Genomic DNA, 16,506 nt, shown 5'->3' on the forward strand with positions numbered 1-16,506 from the left:
GATGCATGATCAGATAGGTCCGTTGAGCCAATATCACAAAAACTTATTTTGGAGCGATCTCTCTTAAACACAAAAAAATTATCTAATCTAGAATATGTGTTATGGGGGAATGAATAAAAAGTGTAGTCGCGTCTTAGTGGATAGAAGTCTCTCCAAAGGTCTAGTATCCCCAATTCCACCATGAGATTGTTAACTTTCTTATGTAATGATGTAGTAGGTACCTTTTTGGATGTATCTAATTCAGGGTTGAGACGAAGGTTCCAGTCACCCCCGCAAATTACAAGTCCTGTTGCTTTCACCATTAAATCAAACATGTTCCTATACAGACCAAAACTGCTTCCAGGAGGAACATAAACATTACATATTGTGATTATTGCATTATTTATCTTTCCAGTAACCATTATATATCTTCCTTCCTTATCGGATATCTCTGATATGTACTAAAAGGTATTTTTGGTGAGATTAATATTATTACCCCTCTTCTTCGACCAGATTTATAGGATGAATAATAAGCCCTTGTCTATCCAAATCTTCTCATTTTTTCATGTTCTTTTAAAGAAAGATGTGTCTCTTGTAAGAGGACAATTCCCGTTTCATTTTTGATACAATTTTACTTCTCTTAACTGGGTTTGAAATGCCCTTCACATTAAGTGATACTATCTTAACGTCCTGTGTATTCATACTTTTCTTATCTGTTAACCCTGTATAAGGCCTCCCCCATGCACCATATCCAGTTTTAAAAAGCTTATGCACCAACAAAATCTCTCCCATAGAACATGTATTGAACAATAACAAACAAAGTAAACAATGACAACATTGTCATGATGAAACCAAAATAAAACACTTGTTTCCAAGGTTGAGGCTCGTATCAAGAGAGCCCTGCAAGGCCTTGAATAGTCTAGGTCCCAATAGGGAGAAATCCCACCTCGTCCCGGAGATGGGGCCCTATATATTGTCCACACGCTAGCAAGATTTTGTGTTGAAAAAAACCATAAGCATACTCAAAATTAGGTTGTCCCGACCCTTGATTATATTAACTATAAATAATATAAAAAGGGAAGTAGGAACCCTTTAATTGGATTAACTGAAAAAAGATAACTGTAGCCCTACTCTAGCCTGGTAATACCAAACTCTGCTACTTCGCTTTGCTTCGTAGACAGAGTCTGGCATGGCATAATTGAAAAGCGTTTTCTTTCTCGCGGGGGGGCGCTTGTCTGAAGTTTAAAATCATTGGTTACCCGTAAGCCAATCACATAACGTTTGGTTATGACGTGTGTTATGCGTATGCTCAGCCGCATCTAACTTCCACTGTAAACGCATGTATGATGCGAAAACAAAACCATCGAGCGAAATACCAGAGTGAACATGGCTGTGAACGACTTTTGCAGATTATGTGAAGTAAATCTACGCATCCACGGTACAATCAGCGTCTACGTCACGGCTCTCAGGCCGCCCTCTGTTCGTTGATTGGCCGGCTGTTTTGAGGCCGGAGGAAAACGGGGAAAACGGTCTCTATCTCAGACTGAGTACAGAAGCGAACTGAAATTGAGCGGAAGTACGAAGTCTGACGTAGTCAGGCTAGCCCTACTCTATTATAATTGTAAAAGTAAATAAAAATGGACAAGTCACTCATACCTCTAGTAAAATTTATCTGACTTTATGAGGTAACCTTGAAGCATCAGTCCTCAATAGGTAGTCTTCTGAATCCCTTGAGCTTTTCCTTGAATCGTGCGTGATGGCTTTTCTGTGTATTGTCCCCTGTTGCACAGAGCTCTTGGTCACCGCTCCGCACATGTCGTCGTCTTCTCACCGTCTGTCACGAAGACAAGAGTTGAATCTCCTCATGATCCGGGACTGCTGGGGAAGGTATGACGGCGACGGGGAACCCGCGAGCTGCCATATCTCTCGTTGCTTCTGCTGCGTCCTGGTAGAGATGGGTGCCATCATCATAAAACACCCGCATCTTCGCTGGATATGGGGTCTGAAATCTGATACGTTCATTTTTCAGTATTTTTTTGGCACCCGCGTACTCGTTGCGTTTTTTAAGCACTTCAACTGGAAAGTCATGGTCAACAAAAAAACGCATTTCATCACAGCATATTCTTTTTTCTGCCATGCCTTCTGGAGAACCTCCTCTTTTGTGCGGTAGCTCCTAAACTTTACCACGATAGAGCGGGGCTTCACTTGCGCACTGTCCAGCTTTTGAGTCAGTGCTCGATGTGCTCGTTCAATTCCCAGATCCCGGTCTTCAGAAAGGTCTAGCACTTTTTTTAAAACAAATTATCCAGAAAAGGAATCATATCGTCGGCCCCTTCCTTATTTTCGGGTATACCGTAAATCCGCAGATTCTCCCTACGTGCACGACCCTCCTGGTCTATCAGCCTAGCTTCTAACTTAGCTTGGCGTTGGGATAGCCTCTTAATTAGCATCGATGCCGCTTGTAGCACCGTCTCTGTTTCCTCTATTCTTTCCTCCGCTTCATCCAGTCTGTCGTTCACACCTTGTATTTCTTGTTTAACCCTCTGGGGACCAAGCTGTTTTTGGGGCCCTTGAGATGTTCTGACATGCTCTGACATTTGTGCTTTTTTCAGTTATTTATAAACATGTTAATGGCAAAGGTGTAAATTCACTCTATATAGCACAAACAGGCCTACCATAATATGCGAGCAACATGTATGTAGATGTTTGTATTTTTAAGAGAATAATGTTTATGCGTGGTTATTTAAAAAAATAAAAATGAAAGTTGCTGAAATAAGACCACAAAACTCATACAAAATATGTGCCCACAAGACTTTTGACTAATGGATGTTTTCTCTTCGAGTTCTAGCTTCAAAATTATGTGAAAATAGTCTTGCTTTATCGTTCACAAAAAAAATACATTGATTTAAATGGTGTAAAACAGGTTTTGCTTGGAAAGCCAATATGCGAGGGGGAGGAGTAGTTTACACCTCAGTCCCACCCACTCTGCATAATGACTCTGCATAATTAGCCATTCATTCAGGTGTGACACTGACTGAGCCACAATGCAAGGACAAAATATAAATTTAGAAGAAGACTTATATTGACCATTTAAGATTTTGCTTACATCTATCTTGTAAATATGTTTTGCTATTTTATTAAAAAGGTTACAATTACAACAATAATTACAATTTCAGCAATATTTCTGCAAAAAAGTACTCTTTCTTTGTAAAAAAAAAAAAAAAGATTATAGGCCTACATTTTATCATATGTATTCATTAGTTTGAATATAGCCAACATTTGGAACATCTTAGTCTATGACTTTATTTTTGACAAAATAGTATTTTATATATATGAGCAGAAAAGCTTATTTGCTGTGACAGTATATTCTACAGTAAAAACTGTACCCAAATCTAGTCAACAAAATGTTGTCTTTCATACTTCGCCTGACTGTAACGTTGTTTTTATGAAATATTAGGGCATAGCCTATAAATGTTAATTTGCAGTTTAATACGTTGCTTATACAAATACATTTTATTTCAACATATTTCAGTCGATTTTTACTCATCTCAGTAGGCTCTAGCAAAGCAGTTTATTCTTTCACACACAGACGCGCGATTCATATTTAGGCTAAACAGTCTTTACAAATATGTACCCTTCATTCATCTCACAGAAACGCGATTCATATTTAGGCTAAACAGTCTTTACAAATATGTACCCTTCATTCATCTCACAGAAACGCGATTCATATTATAGAAACGCGATTCATCTTTTTGTTTACATAGGCCTATACTAACGTTATTCCATAACGTTATTCCACATTAACACTTGAGAAAGGATAACTTAGCCTACCTCACTCCTCAGCGGGATCTGCTCCTCATATCAGCACGGAAAATTTTCTCCATAAGGTAGGCTATATTATGCCTCTTTGTTTACAGCTGATGTGGGGGCGTTTCACAGACTGAAATGGTTCTCAGAATTTGCGTTTGAATAGCACGCGCTCTCCGGGGCGTGGTCAAATTACTGTGAATCATCTTGTAATGAGCTCGACTGGAGTCGCTCTCTTTTTATACAGATTACAGAAGCTGATAATATTTGTTTTTTATATAAATTACTTCATTTAAAAGCTGCGATCTCAAGCTTTATGCCCGTGGGTCTGTTTCCCTGTTTGACTGAATTTTCGCGGAGTTATAGATCATTTTCGAACGCGTTTCAAATGGGAGTTTACTGACAGAGAGAAGGCAGAAATAGCATCATGTTAGTTTTTCTTTATTTGTCAAAAAGCAAAACACTTTATTTTTATTGTGAGTATACAGAAAAAAAATAGAAACTGAACAGGATCGATTGATGTATTACACGAAAATGAAAGATCAAAATTAACAGAGCATTTTGTGTTTATTTTTCATTGCTAAAAAAAAAACGAGCAAAACGCGCGGACGCGTTTTTGGTCCCCAGAGGGTTAATGTCCGCCAGCTGCACGTTATTATCTTTTCTAAATTCACGTAGTTCATCCAGGATACGTTGCAGGCTGGGCTCAGGTGTGTAAGCCCTGAGGGCTTATCTCCGGGGTGTAGCCTCGGTCACCATGGCTCGAAGTAGTCTCGTCCTCAACCAAATTTTCGGTTTTCCTACTTCTGGTAGAAACCCCCCCTTTCCATCTTGACAAAAATTCCCAGCTATTAGAGTAACTTAGGGGTATAACTTAGGGCCTGATTTTTTTTTTTTTTAAACAAAAGTCACACTTGGATAACTATACAAAAAAATCTAAAAAAGGGATTGTTCTCCTTATATTTTTTCAAATCGTAATTTACACACAATACAGCAAAAGTCAACAAAAAGTAATAAAAACATTATACCCGCACAGATTTAGTATTTAATATCTGTCTCTCTCTGTGGTTGTGTAGTTCCTCCTGAACTGAGAGATTAAAGTGTGTGTCGTTGTTCTACAGGTTGAGTTGGTGTAATATCACAGATGAAGGTTGTGCTGCTCTGACTTCAGCTCTGAGATCAAACTCACACCTCAGAGAACTGGATCTCTATGGGAATATAATAGGAGATAAAGGTCTGACACTGCTCTCTGATGGACTGAAGGATCCTCACTGTAAACTGGAGAAACTGAGGTAAGACATTAATTAATACATTAATAGACATTAATACATTAATCTTAACTGAGACTAGAATAATATTATTTTAAGCCTTTAATTCCTACTGTATTATATTTGATCTAAATTATCAACATGATCAAAAACCTGTTGCACACAATCTACTACTTGCCTTCTGTTGTCTGGTTGATGGTTTATAGTTTTTTAGCAAGTAAAAGGCAAGTATAATTTTAAAACGTGTCGCTTCAGCTCGTGGGTCATGTGTAGGGTTGCCAACCGTTCCGTATAATACGGAATCGTCCCGTATTTGACACATAAAAGTCTTGTTCCGTATTGAACTGATACGGAACGCACTTTGTTACGTATTTTTGAGAATCAATTCAGTGCAAATCCATGACAGACACATAGCTTCTGATATATGTCAGATTATGAACGAAGACATTTGTAGGCTATGATAAGAAAAAGAAAAAAAAAGACGGTGTGGTAGATACTAATTTCTCCCCCTGTTTGTCTATGATCAGCGTAGCGTTTTTAACATCTTGGAACATCATCAGAGAATGCCCTTTTAATTGGTTGTTTCAGTCATTGTGAGTCACATATCGTAGCAACGATGACGACAAGTGACAACAGTGGGAAATGTAAAAATGACTACCTCCGAGCAGCCGGCGAAAAATTAAATTTCTTTATTAGCTGTTTTTTTTATGTATTATTGCTTTGCACTGGAAAGAAAGTTAACTATAATGGAAGTATAATTATATAAAGATATTTGCACTACACTCCCTTAAAATGTTGTCTAATTAAATTAAAAATATTATTTTTTGCACTGGAAAGAACATTCTAGAAGTCTAATTCTACTGAATAAGTTCGCACAAGGCTACAGAAAACTTTTGTTTATTTTTCTTCAAATGCAGTCTAAAGCCGATGAGTTTTGAATGTTATAAGTTGTATTTGTTTAAGTTAAAAATAAAACGTATTATAAACTAAACAAATCCATGGTTCATTGTTGGCAAAATGATCATGATAGCCTTTATATGTCACATCTATGTGGTTCAGTCTTGTATATTGATTAGGCCTATATTCTATAAATATTGTATTATAATATGCTATAATGTATGAAATATATTTATCTAAATGTATCCATTAGTTTTCAAAATACCCCCCCCCCCCCCCCCCCCCCCGTTCCTTATTTCCATTTCAGAAAGTTGGCAACCCTAGTCATGTGACTTTTTGCTGTGAAATCTTTACGGATTTTTAAGTAAACATAAGAATAACCTTTATAATGTTAGTAATATTTCAAGCACTGAAGCAACTTCGGTTTACTTGATTATCCATACATCTTTAAAAAAAAAAAATCATGTTCAAATGTATCAAATATGATCATCAGGCTTTTGAGGAAGGTTTATTAGTTTATCTCTTAATCATCATCGTATTGCATTACATTATGTTTTAAAATTACAGAGCTTTGATCATAAAACTAAGCATTTAAATATCATCTTACTAAGACATGTTATTGGCAGATATAGAGTGACGACTGATATTTATATGCATTTTATGTCAGTGGTTCTCAACTCTGGTTCTGGGAATTATATATATTTTTGCAGTGTAAATAATTGTCTGACTCAGCGTCACTGACAAAACATTTTAAGAATAAAACGTGCATATCTTACCGTTTCCTTCCAATTCTATTCTTCAAGTGCAATAGTATTTTGATAATAGTGTGAAGAGCATGACAGTGGTTATGATTCGGCTCGTCTCTGTCTGTGCTCGACACCAACAGCTCCTGCGTGCAGCAGATCGTACAGCGCACTTATTCAACCCGGCCAATGGACCGTTCGATCACCGAGCGAGTCCTTCATTGCCTGTCATTATACCGTCTGTGTTGCTGCTAATCTGCTTAGACGGAGTCAAGTGCTCATCATTGATCATTATTTGCATAAAATATTTTGTCAGAACATCTGCTATTTAGATCAGAATATAAAGCAGAATTATCATGTGCCAAGCAATCCTCGCTGGCTAAAACATATATATATATATATATATATATATATATATATATATATATATATATATATATATATATATATATATATATATATATATAATATTTATAAATGAAGACAAAAATAGTATTACATGTAATATTCACAAAGTTTTATCCTTTGTGTACATATATTGCACATACATGTTCCCATATGTATGTTCACTCATTATATATACACACATGTTCACGGAATGAGTTACAACAGATTTATAGTTCCCAGCACGCTTTGCTTCTGACTGTTAAAGGAGAGCAAATGTTCAAATTAAGTGTTTAATGTGTTTTGCTCAATATTAATATAGTGGGAGATCTGTTAGCGTGTCATGTTCTATTGTTTTGGAATTTAAAAGGTTTTCTGGTGTGTGCGAGTTTTTGGGGTCATTGTGCTGAAGAGTAGAGCCTGTGGTGACGTTGACGATGGGCCGAACACCATTAAAACTACAATTACTAAATTTTAAAAGTAATGGCTGTGCACTCCTCATTTACATTATATATTTGTCTATATATGTTTGCTTATGTTGCATGAGTAAATATATCTGCAATATATTACACATGCAGTACCATATCTGATCACATTAGTGATGGGAAGTTCGGATCATTTTACTGACTCTCTTGTTCGATCTCGTTCATCAAAATAAACTAATCTTTTTTTTTTCGAGTTATTTCGTTCATTTAAAGGTTTTTAAATGTTATACTTTTAACAGGCAAATTCCCCGAACACATCCACCTACGCAATCTTGATCATATTCTGAATTAAGAAATCATTATAATGCAGTCAAAAATAATTTACAGGGAACGTAATTACTTTACCTTCCGAGTCTTTCTTTTGTTTGTCACGTTACAGACGCAATGAACGGATCGTTCATGAATGACTCATCACTAATCTATATATTATGAAGTGTACTCAAAATAAAATATTGCTGCAAAAACGTTCCCGTACTTTTATTTTAAAGGAAAAATCACCAAAGACGAAGTTTTTGTGATTAACTGTTGCCGTCAATCTATTTCAGAACCAGCCGCTATCAACATAATCTGGCTTCATGTGCGGGCCAGATATTATTGCTAGGGATGTCCCGATACCACTTTTTCACTTCCGATACCGATGCCGCAGCTTTGGCTATTTGCCGATACCGATATCAATCCGATATTTTTATTTTATTCTTGAACTAATACTAATAATAATAAAATATAATGGAAGCACTTTGCTCAATTAGCCACATAAAAACATCTCACTCAAATGTTGAACAAATACTTCTCCAGTATATAGTCCACAACAACAGTTGATAATGAAAGACTGCCAGCCTTTATTCAAGACCTTGAGATATGTTTGGTAACCTGAATGAATTTAAAATTAATTTGCTATATTTCAGATCAATATATTTGTTTCCTTAAAATTTTAAGTAACTTTAACTTAATTCTCATCTGAATTATAAATAATTTATTTCTGTATAAAATAATACTACTTTTTAAAAAACACATTTGATTTTCTTTTTTATTCAATGTAGAATGTGTAACTTAAAAATAAACCGATTAGTGCTCTGTTTTAGGACAAGAATTGAAAACCAATGCAATGATGAATGTCCAAAAGATGAGATCATTTTTGCTTTTAAACAGCGTGTGTGTGTGATTTTGGTTGGGTGACAGTTACAGTTTGACAAGAGTTTACAGTTTGACAAAAGCACAATGTTGTGTTTTACACAAATATAAGTAGGCTAAACACTTTTTGCAGTTTTAATGATGTCCTGTATGAAAATGACGGAGTATGTTTTTATGTTTCGTTTCCACTGTTCGATCGCGCCCGTGCCTCTCTCTCTCTGACACACACACACACACACACACTCCAGCATTGCAATCTTGACATCGCAGCCTGTTCATTTTGCTGCGTTCACACCAAACGCGAATAGAGCGTCAAATTTGCGTCTATCGCGGCTAGTTCGATGCTTGAACAGTTTGAATCCATTCGCGCGTCCAAAGCGAATAGGACGCGCCGCACGCGTATAATGATAAAGTGAGCGTTTGAAGCGATATAGACGCGCGTTCAGAGCTAAGGCGGGCTACAGATTAGGTGTCCCTAAAGAACCCGCATATGCGTGTATCTAACAGTAACGTTAGTTCCGTAATACATTAATTAATGTGCACACGAGATTTATTTATTTTAAAATCCATGCACCGAACGTACGTTCAGTACGAATACGTACCGTTCCACCCCTAATGGGTATCGGATCATAGGTATCGGATACATTTTTTTTTTCTCCCCTCCGATATCCGATCTAGCATTTTGGGCCAGTATCGGCACGATACCGATGCCGTGGATCGGATCGGGACATCCCTAATTATTGCTGGCGTGCCGGTTTTTGCCGGTCACATATTTGCGCCTAGTTTATATTTTATAAATCCTGATATGTGCATGAAAAATTGCGTACGCACATTTCAATGTTTTTTTTGTGTGCGTATGCAACGTTTCTGCATCAGGCCGCTGGTGTTTGCGCCATTATTTACTGGCCAAAAAAAGCAGGTCTGAAACCAGTCGCTAACTGGTAGATTGTGTTGGTCTTTATGGAAATGATCCGGCTGAGTCTCTGTTCTTTAACTTCCACTTCGTCAGTCGATCAGAACTTTCCACTTCCAGAGCCGTCGCATAGACTGTGCGAACTGTGCAACCGCACAGGGCCTCGCGCCACTAGGGGGCCTCGCAAACCTGCCGTTTTTTTTAGTTAAAGGTGCTGTAAGTGATGCGACGCGTTTTATAGGCCAAAAAATTTTTTGTCACATACAGCAAACACCTCTTTACTATCCGCTAGCTGCCTGTCCCCTGAACACACTATAAAAAAACACGGTCTCTCTAGACACCACAGACTCCACAAACGGCAACAAAAACAAACTGGGCTCACCCGCATCAGAAACATAATAAACAGAGTTCCAGCCAATAACCGACAAGAAGTATTGGAGGGTGGGGTTTGTGGGGTTAGTGCGTGTGCACGTGAAGGGGGTGTGGAGGAGAGAGAGAGAGAAGCATGAAGAGGGAAGTTTGAATTATGGCCGACACACGACCAAAGAGACGACGTTCCGATGAACAAATTGCAAAGAAGAGGGACAAGGATAAGGAACGCGCGAAGTCCCGAATTTACATCGGAAAAACCTTAGAAAGGTGGCGAGAACTCCGCCGGCAGAAGGGCTTCCAATCCGACATAGGCCTAGTTGCTCTGTTTTTGCAGAACAGGTAAATCCATTTTTATTTCTAAACTGACGTTCATGTTCGCCAAACCAACACAAGGATGTAATTAGCTAGAACTATGCAGTCAGCGTTAACTTTGGTGAATACAACATGTATGTTTCTAGCAGCGATCAATCTCTATTGTAAATGATCAAGCAAATTCACAGTAGGGCAACAATTTGTGTGAACGATTGTTTTCACCCACTGTTTGTTATGAATTTGAATGTTCATTTATAGGCTATTGACAACTTTGACTAAATTTGTTTACGCCGCCGCTGTTGTTTATGCTCACTGGGAAACGCGAAGCTAACGTTATCATGCTATTATTGTGTCCTTGTATGGGAGCTATAGTTATAACCTCAGGTGGCGAAACGATTTTAAGATAAAGTTTTTCTTTTTCTGCATTCTGTTCTGCAATATATAAAAGCATTTATCTAATTTGGCGACATTACACATTGAATGAAGTATCAGTAAAGCTTAACTTTGTTTGTAGTGACTATTTTGACTTTCCTTTATGTTGGAAGGGAGGGGAGGAGGGAGGAGACGGGATGAGGAGGAGGGAGGGTCTAGCTAGCCTCCGTTTTGTTTGACAACAATTCGAATGTCAACAAGAAGTTACGACTCCTGGCATCGCTTATAGTACCTTTAATTTTATTTATTTTTTTGTCCCCACCACTTTTTACAACATCTCGCGGCACGAATGTACCAATTCTACAAATAAATAAAACATCCCCAATTAACTGGCAGAGCATTCATTTCGTTCGTTTTTTAAATAAGAGACGATCTAGCGCTGAAATGTGTTTTTTAAATCAAGTGATCAAAGTGCTCGTTGCCGCTGCGATCACGCGGATACAGTGTTTTCTCGTGTGGCTCGCGCACACGCCGCACTTTCTTCACTCGGACGCGCGCTTCAATCCGTTGCGGATACTTGAAATCACAAAACATAATGCACACAAACGTGTCCCTTCTTGATATACAACCACTGATGAACATAGTCGGTTTTGAAAACTATACGAGAAAAAAAAAAACTATACGAGAGCGGATTAGAACCCAAAACCTCGCTAGGCCGAAAGTTCTACCACTGGACCATTCAGATACACGTTGGTTAAATAGGCGGATCTATGTATGTATTCACACGAAAATTCTCGAGCTGACTTGATGTAAAGCCACTCGTTGTTGCACAGTTGATTTTTTTCCCTCTAAAATAAATAGCAAAAAGTCATAGCTGAGACTATGTGCATGATTATTATGCTGTATTATTCTACTTGATAAAAACGTATTGCAGCGAGATTATAACAGCTACGTCCATGTGACTGTTATTCATGCGCAATTGAGCATCCACATCAAAGAGGGCCTCGCATTTCAAGTTCGCACAGGGCCTCGCACCCCACCTGCGACGGCACTGTCCACTTCCATCGGCACTTTTATGGGATTGCGCTCTCACGATAATTTGCCCTGTTTAGTAAATCTGGCCCTTAGTATTTAATATCTCAGTCTCTCTGTGGTTGTGTAGTTCCTGCTAAACTGAGAGATTAAAGTGTGTGTCGTTGTTCTACAGGTTGAGATGGTGTGAGATCACAGATGAAGGTTGTGCTGCTCTGGCTTCAGCTCTGAGATCAAACTCACACCTCAGAGAACTGGATCTGTCTGTGAATATAATAGGAGATAAAGGTGTGACGCTGCTCTCTGATGGACTGAAGGATCCTCACTGTAAACTGGAGAAACTGTGGTAAGATCATACATTAATATTAACTGAGACAAGAATAATGTTATTTTAACCCAATCAAAATTCAGAACATTACATTATATGTTTTAAAATTACAGCGCTTTGATCATAAAACTAAGCATGTAAATATCATCTTGCTAAGACATGTTATTGGCAGATATAGAGTGACGACTGATATTTATATACATTTTATGTCAGTGGTTCTCAACTCTGGTCTTGGGTTTTTTGGGGGGGTTTTTTGCAGTGTAAATACCCTTACAAAACAAAGATTTATGGGAAAATACTGCAAAATATTATGCGATATATTACATAATACATTTCCATATATGGCAAACTAGTGCTTATATTTTTCAATATGCTGCAATATATGAATTGACCATCTATGGCTAAATATTAATACATATACAAAATATGTATAAATGAAGACAAAAAACAGCATTACATGTAATATTCACAAAGTTTTATCCACCCAAAAAAAGCTTATTCACCGTATCCCCCAGAGTTGGATAAGTCCATACATACCATTTTCATCTCAGTGCGTGCCACATGGAAGTAAAATAATGTCAAATGTTTTTGAAATAAAAAAGCCAGTTGAATTGCACTACTTGAAAAAAAGAGGCATTGCATTAACCATGCTTGCATTTTAATGCATTGTATTTTTAGGGCTTGCATTTTTATGGGCTGAAATTCAACATGGTTGAATATTTAAGCTGTGAATATTTCAATTTTAAAACATTTATGTTTTCATTATTAAAAATTCAATAATCCATATTCACCTTTCATATTTCACTTCCAAAATATTCAAACTGTTTAAAAATACAACCTATAATATTCAACAGGCAATTTTCGGTCCATTTTATTTCGCTTTGCAAATTCACTTCCACAAATTCAGTGGTTCAAATTCGACAGTAAATTCTCCATTGACGACCAGGAACTGCAGGAAAAGCAGTAGATTGCTGAGCATACTCTCCATCTGCTGATAGTCAACCCCACCAGCAGGGGGTGCAAAAGCGTGTGTTGTTGACGAAGACCAGCAACAGTTAGAACAAGTAATTCATTCATAAAATGAAAATGATTATCTGTGTCAGTATATATGCGGAAAAGATGATAAACACACAAAAGCAATGTTTATGTTTCATTCAATTTTCATTGTTACTTTCCCTGTGTAACCTACATGTTATCAGCTTTCCCTATGATCGGTTTCCCTCAATACCTCATACTCAAGGCTTCCCCTTCCGTTGGGACAAAAAAAGCTTAATGGACTAATACAGTGATATAAAAGACCAAACTCGCACCTTATTGGGGATGTAGGCTGTAGGCTACTATATAGGCTACAGGCAAGCAGATGGACTCAGAATATAAACTTAACGCACAAAGTTTCATGCTGAGCGTTTCGTGATATACTGCCATAAAATCAACACTTGATCAATTAATACTAACACTTTCTCTTCTATTCTCTCTCTCTCTAAATAAATAAATAAATAAATATATATATATATATATATATATATATATATATATAGTATGCCTACGTGTATTGCATTAGCTTAAACTGGGAAGAGTCATAGCACTTTCATATTGTTGTCCTCCTATTGTCAGTTTAACTGTAAATCGCTTTGGATAAAAGAGTCTGCTTGGCTTGACATTGGACATTCGCACATTTAGGGACCGTCTCTAAAAGTTGCATACAACATTGGCATACACGTTTCTAACTTCAATAGCAAACTTAAATTTATTTGAATAAATATCGAAAATCCAAAGGGTGCGCAGTATGCCTGACACTACATGAACACTTTACAGTTGGTTTTATGACTGTAAGTCGTTCTATTCAAATGCTAACGAAGTTAGAAACGTGTATACCAAAGTCGTATATACTTTAGAGACGGTCCCTAAATGTGCGAATGTCCAACGTCAAGTCAACTTTATGCCAGTCTATCACTGGGAAACGCTCAGCATTAAACTTTGCGCGTTATTCTGAGTTCATCTGCTTGCCTGCGAGTCTGGTCTTTTATATCACTGTAATTAGTCCATTAAGCTACGTTAAGTGTTTTATATGTTCAGCAGCAGGGGAATCCTGAAGTATTGAGGGAAACCTAATAGCCTGCATTCGGCACATCACCACAATATAAAGTTAAGGCAACTAAACAACCAAGAGAAATATATGTCAACCTCAAAAATGTAACATTGTATATCCCCATCGGGGAATAACAATATAATCTCGTTCACGGTAGAGAAAGATGCATGTAATGTAGGCTACACAGGAAAATTAACCGTGAAGACACTGAATTTAACATAAAACAGCCGTCATAATAATCACAAATACACTTACATTGCTAGAAATGAGTTTTATGAATGAATGGTTTGCTCTAACTGTTGCTGGTCTTCGTCAACAACACACGCTTTTGCACCCCCTGCTGGTGAGGTCGACTATCAGCAGATGGAGAGTATGCTCGGCAATCTACTGCTTTTCCTGCAGTTCCTGGACGTCAATGTTGAATTTACTGTCGAATTTGAACCACTGACTTTGTGGAAGCGAATTTGCAAAGCGAAATAAAATGGACCGAAAATTGCCAGTTGAATATTATAGGTTGTATTTTTAAACAGTTTGAATATTTTGGAAGTGAAATATGAAAGGTGAATATGGATTATTGAATTTTTAATAATGAAAATGTGTTTAAAATGTTTTTAATTGAAATATTCACAGCTTAAATATTGAACCATGTTGAATTTCAGCCCATACAAATGCAAGCCCTAAAAATACAATGCATTAAAATGCAAGCATGGTTAATGCAATGCCTATTTTTTTCAAGTAGTGCAATTCAACTGGCTTTTTTATTTCAAAAACATTTGACATTATTTTACTTCCATAGTGCCATAACTCTGTCTGATTCTCAATAATTTGCCCTGTTTAGTAAATCTGGCCCTTAGTATTTAATATCTCAGTCTCTCTGTGGTTGTGTAGTTCCTGCTGAACTGAGAGATTAAAGTGTGTGTCGTTGTTCTACAGGTTGAGTGGGTGTAAGATCACAGATGAAGGTTGTGCTGCTCTGACTTCAGCTCTGAGATCAAACTCACACCTCAGAGAACTGGATCTGTCTGCGAATATAATAGGAGATAAAGGTCTGAAGCTGCTCTCTGATGGACTGAAGGATCCTCACTGTAAACTGGAGAAACTGAAGTAAGATTAATCTTAACATTAATCTTAACTGAGACTAGAATAATGTTATTTTAACCCTTTAATTCCTACTGAATCATATTTGATCTAAATTATCAACTTGATCATAAACCTGTTGCACACAATCTACTACTTGCCTTCTGTTGTCTGGTTGATGGTTTATAGTTTTTTTAGCAAGTAAAAGGCAAGTATAATTTTAAAACGTGTCCCTTCAGCTCGTGGATCATGTGACTTTTTGCTGTGAAATCTTTACTTTTTTAAGTAAACATAAGAATAACCTTTATAATGTTAGTAATATTTCAAGATGATCATTTTCTGCACTAAAGCAACTTCGGTTTACTTGATTATCCATACATCTTTAAAAATCATGTTCAAATGTATCAAATATGATCATCAGGCTTTTGAGGAAGGTTTATTAGTTTATCTCTCAATCATCATTGTATTGCATTACATTATATGTTTCAAAATTACAGAGCTTTGATCATAAAACTAAGCATATAAATATCATCTTACTAAGACATGTTATTGGCAGATATAGAGTGACGACTGATATTTATATGCATTTTATGTCAGTGGTTCTCAACTCTGGTCCTGAGGATTATATATATTTTTGCAGTGTAAATAATTGACTCCGCGTCACTGACAAAACATTTTAAGAATAAAACGTGCATATCTTACCGTTTCCTTCCAATTCTGTCCTTCAAATGCAATAGTATTTTCATAATAGTGTGAAGAGCATGATAGTGGTTATGATTCGGCTCCTCTCTGTCTGTGCTCAACACCAACAGCTCCTGCGTGCAGCAGATCGTACAGCACTGAGTCAGCGCACTTATTCAACCCGGCCAATGGACCGTTCGATCACTGAGCGAGTCCTTCATTGCCTGTCATTATACCGTCTGTGTCGCTGCTAATCTGCTTAGACGGAGTCAAGTGCTCATCATTGATCATTATTTGCATAAAATATTTTGTCAGAACATCTGCTATTTAGATCAGAACATAAAGCAGAATTATCATGTGCCAAGCAATCCTCGCTGGCTAAAACATTAAAACACAGCATGCCACAGGAAAAGTGTTCAAAAGCAGCGCATTCACTACAAATATTTCTATTTAAATTAATACAAAATGTTGTAACTTCTGGACAATGATTTAATAAAATTTCAGTGCTTAACTCAATTAATGAGAGTGGCATATTTAACAGGGTTCCCGCGGATCCTTAAAGTCTAATTTTTACTTATGTCAAAGTGTCATCTAAAATGTAAGACCTTTCATATCTAATTAGCATACGTATAATTT

The 16,506-nt window shown here is 37.1% G+C and overlaps 1 protein-coding gene across 1 annotated transcript in view; it reads left to right on the plus strand.

Moving 5' to 3' along the window:
• LOC311286571 (protrudin-like) overlaps window positions 1–16,506 on the plus strand; it is a 191,554-nt gene that overhangs the window by 18,938 nt on the left and 156,110 nt on the right. Inside the window, exons 6-8 of the mRNA XM_084402774.1 lie at window positions 4,908–5,078; window positions 11,871–12,041; window positions 15,046–15,216. Coding sequence (XP_084258900.1) covers window positions 4,908–5,078; window positions 11,871–12,041; window positions 15,046–15,216 — 513 coding nt within the window. The remainder of the gene's footprint in view (window positions 1–4,907; window positions 5,079–11,870; window positions 12,042–15,045; window positions 15,217–16,506) is intronic.

This window comes from Rutilus rutilus (assembly GCF_951802725.1).
Source record: "Rutilus rutilus genome assembly, chromosome: 2".
NCBI classification, from domain to species: domain Eukaryota; kingdom Metazoa; phylum Chordata; class Actinopteri; order Cypriniformes; family Leuciscidae; genus Rutilus; species Rutilus rutilus.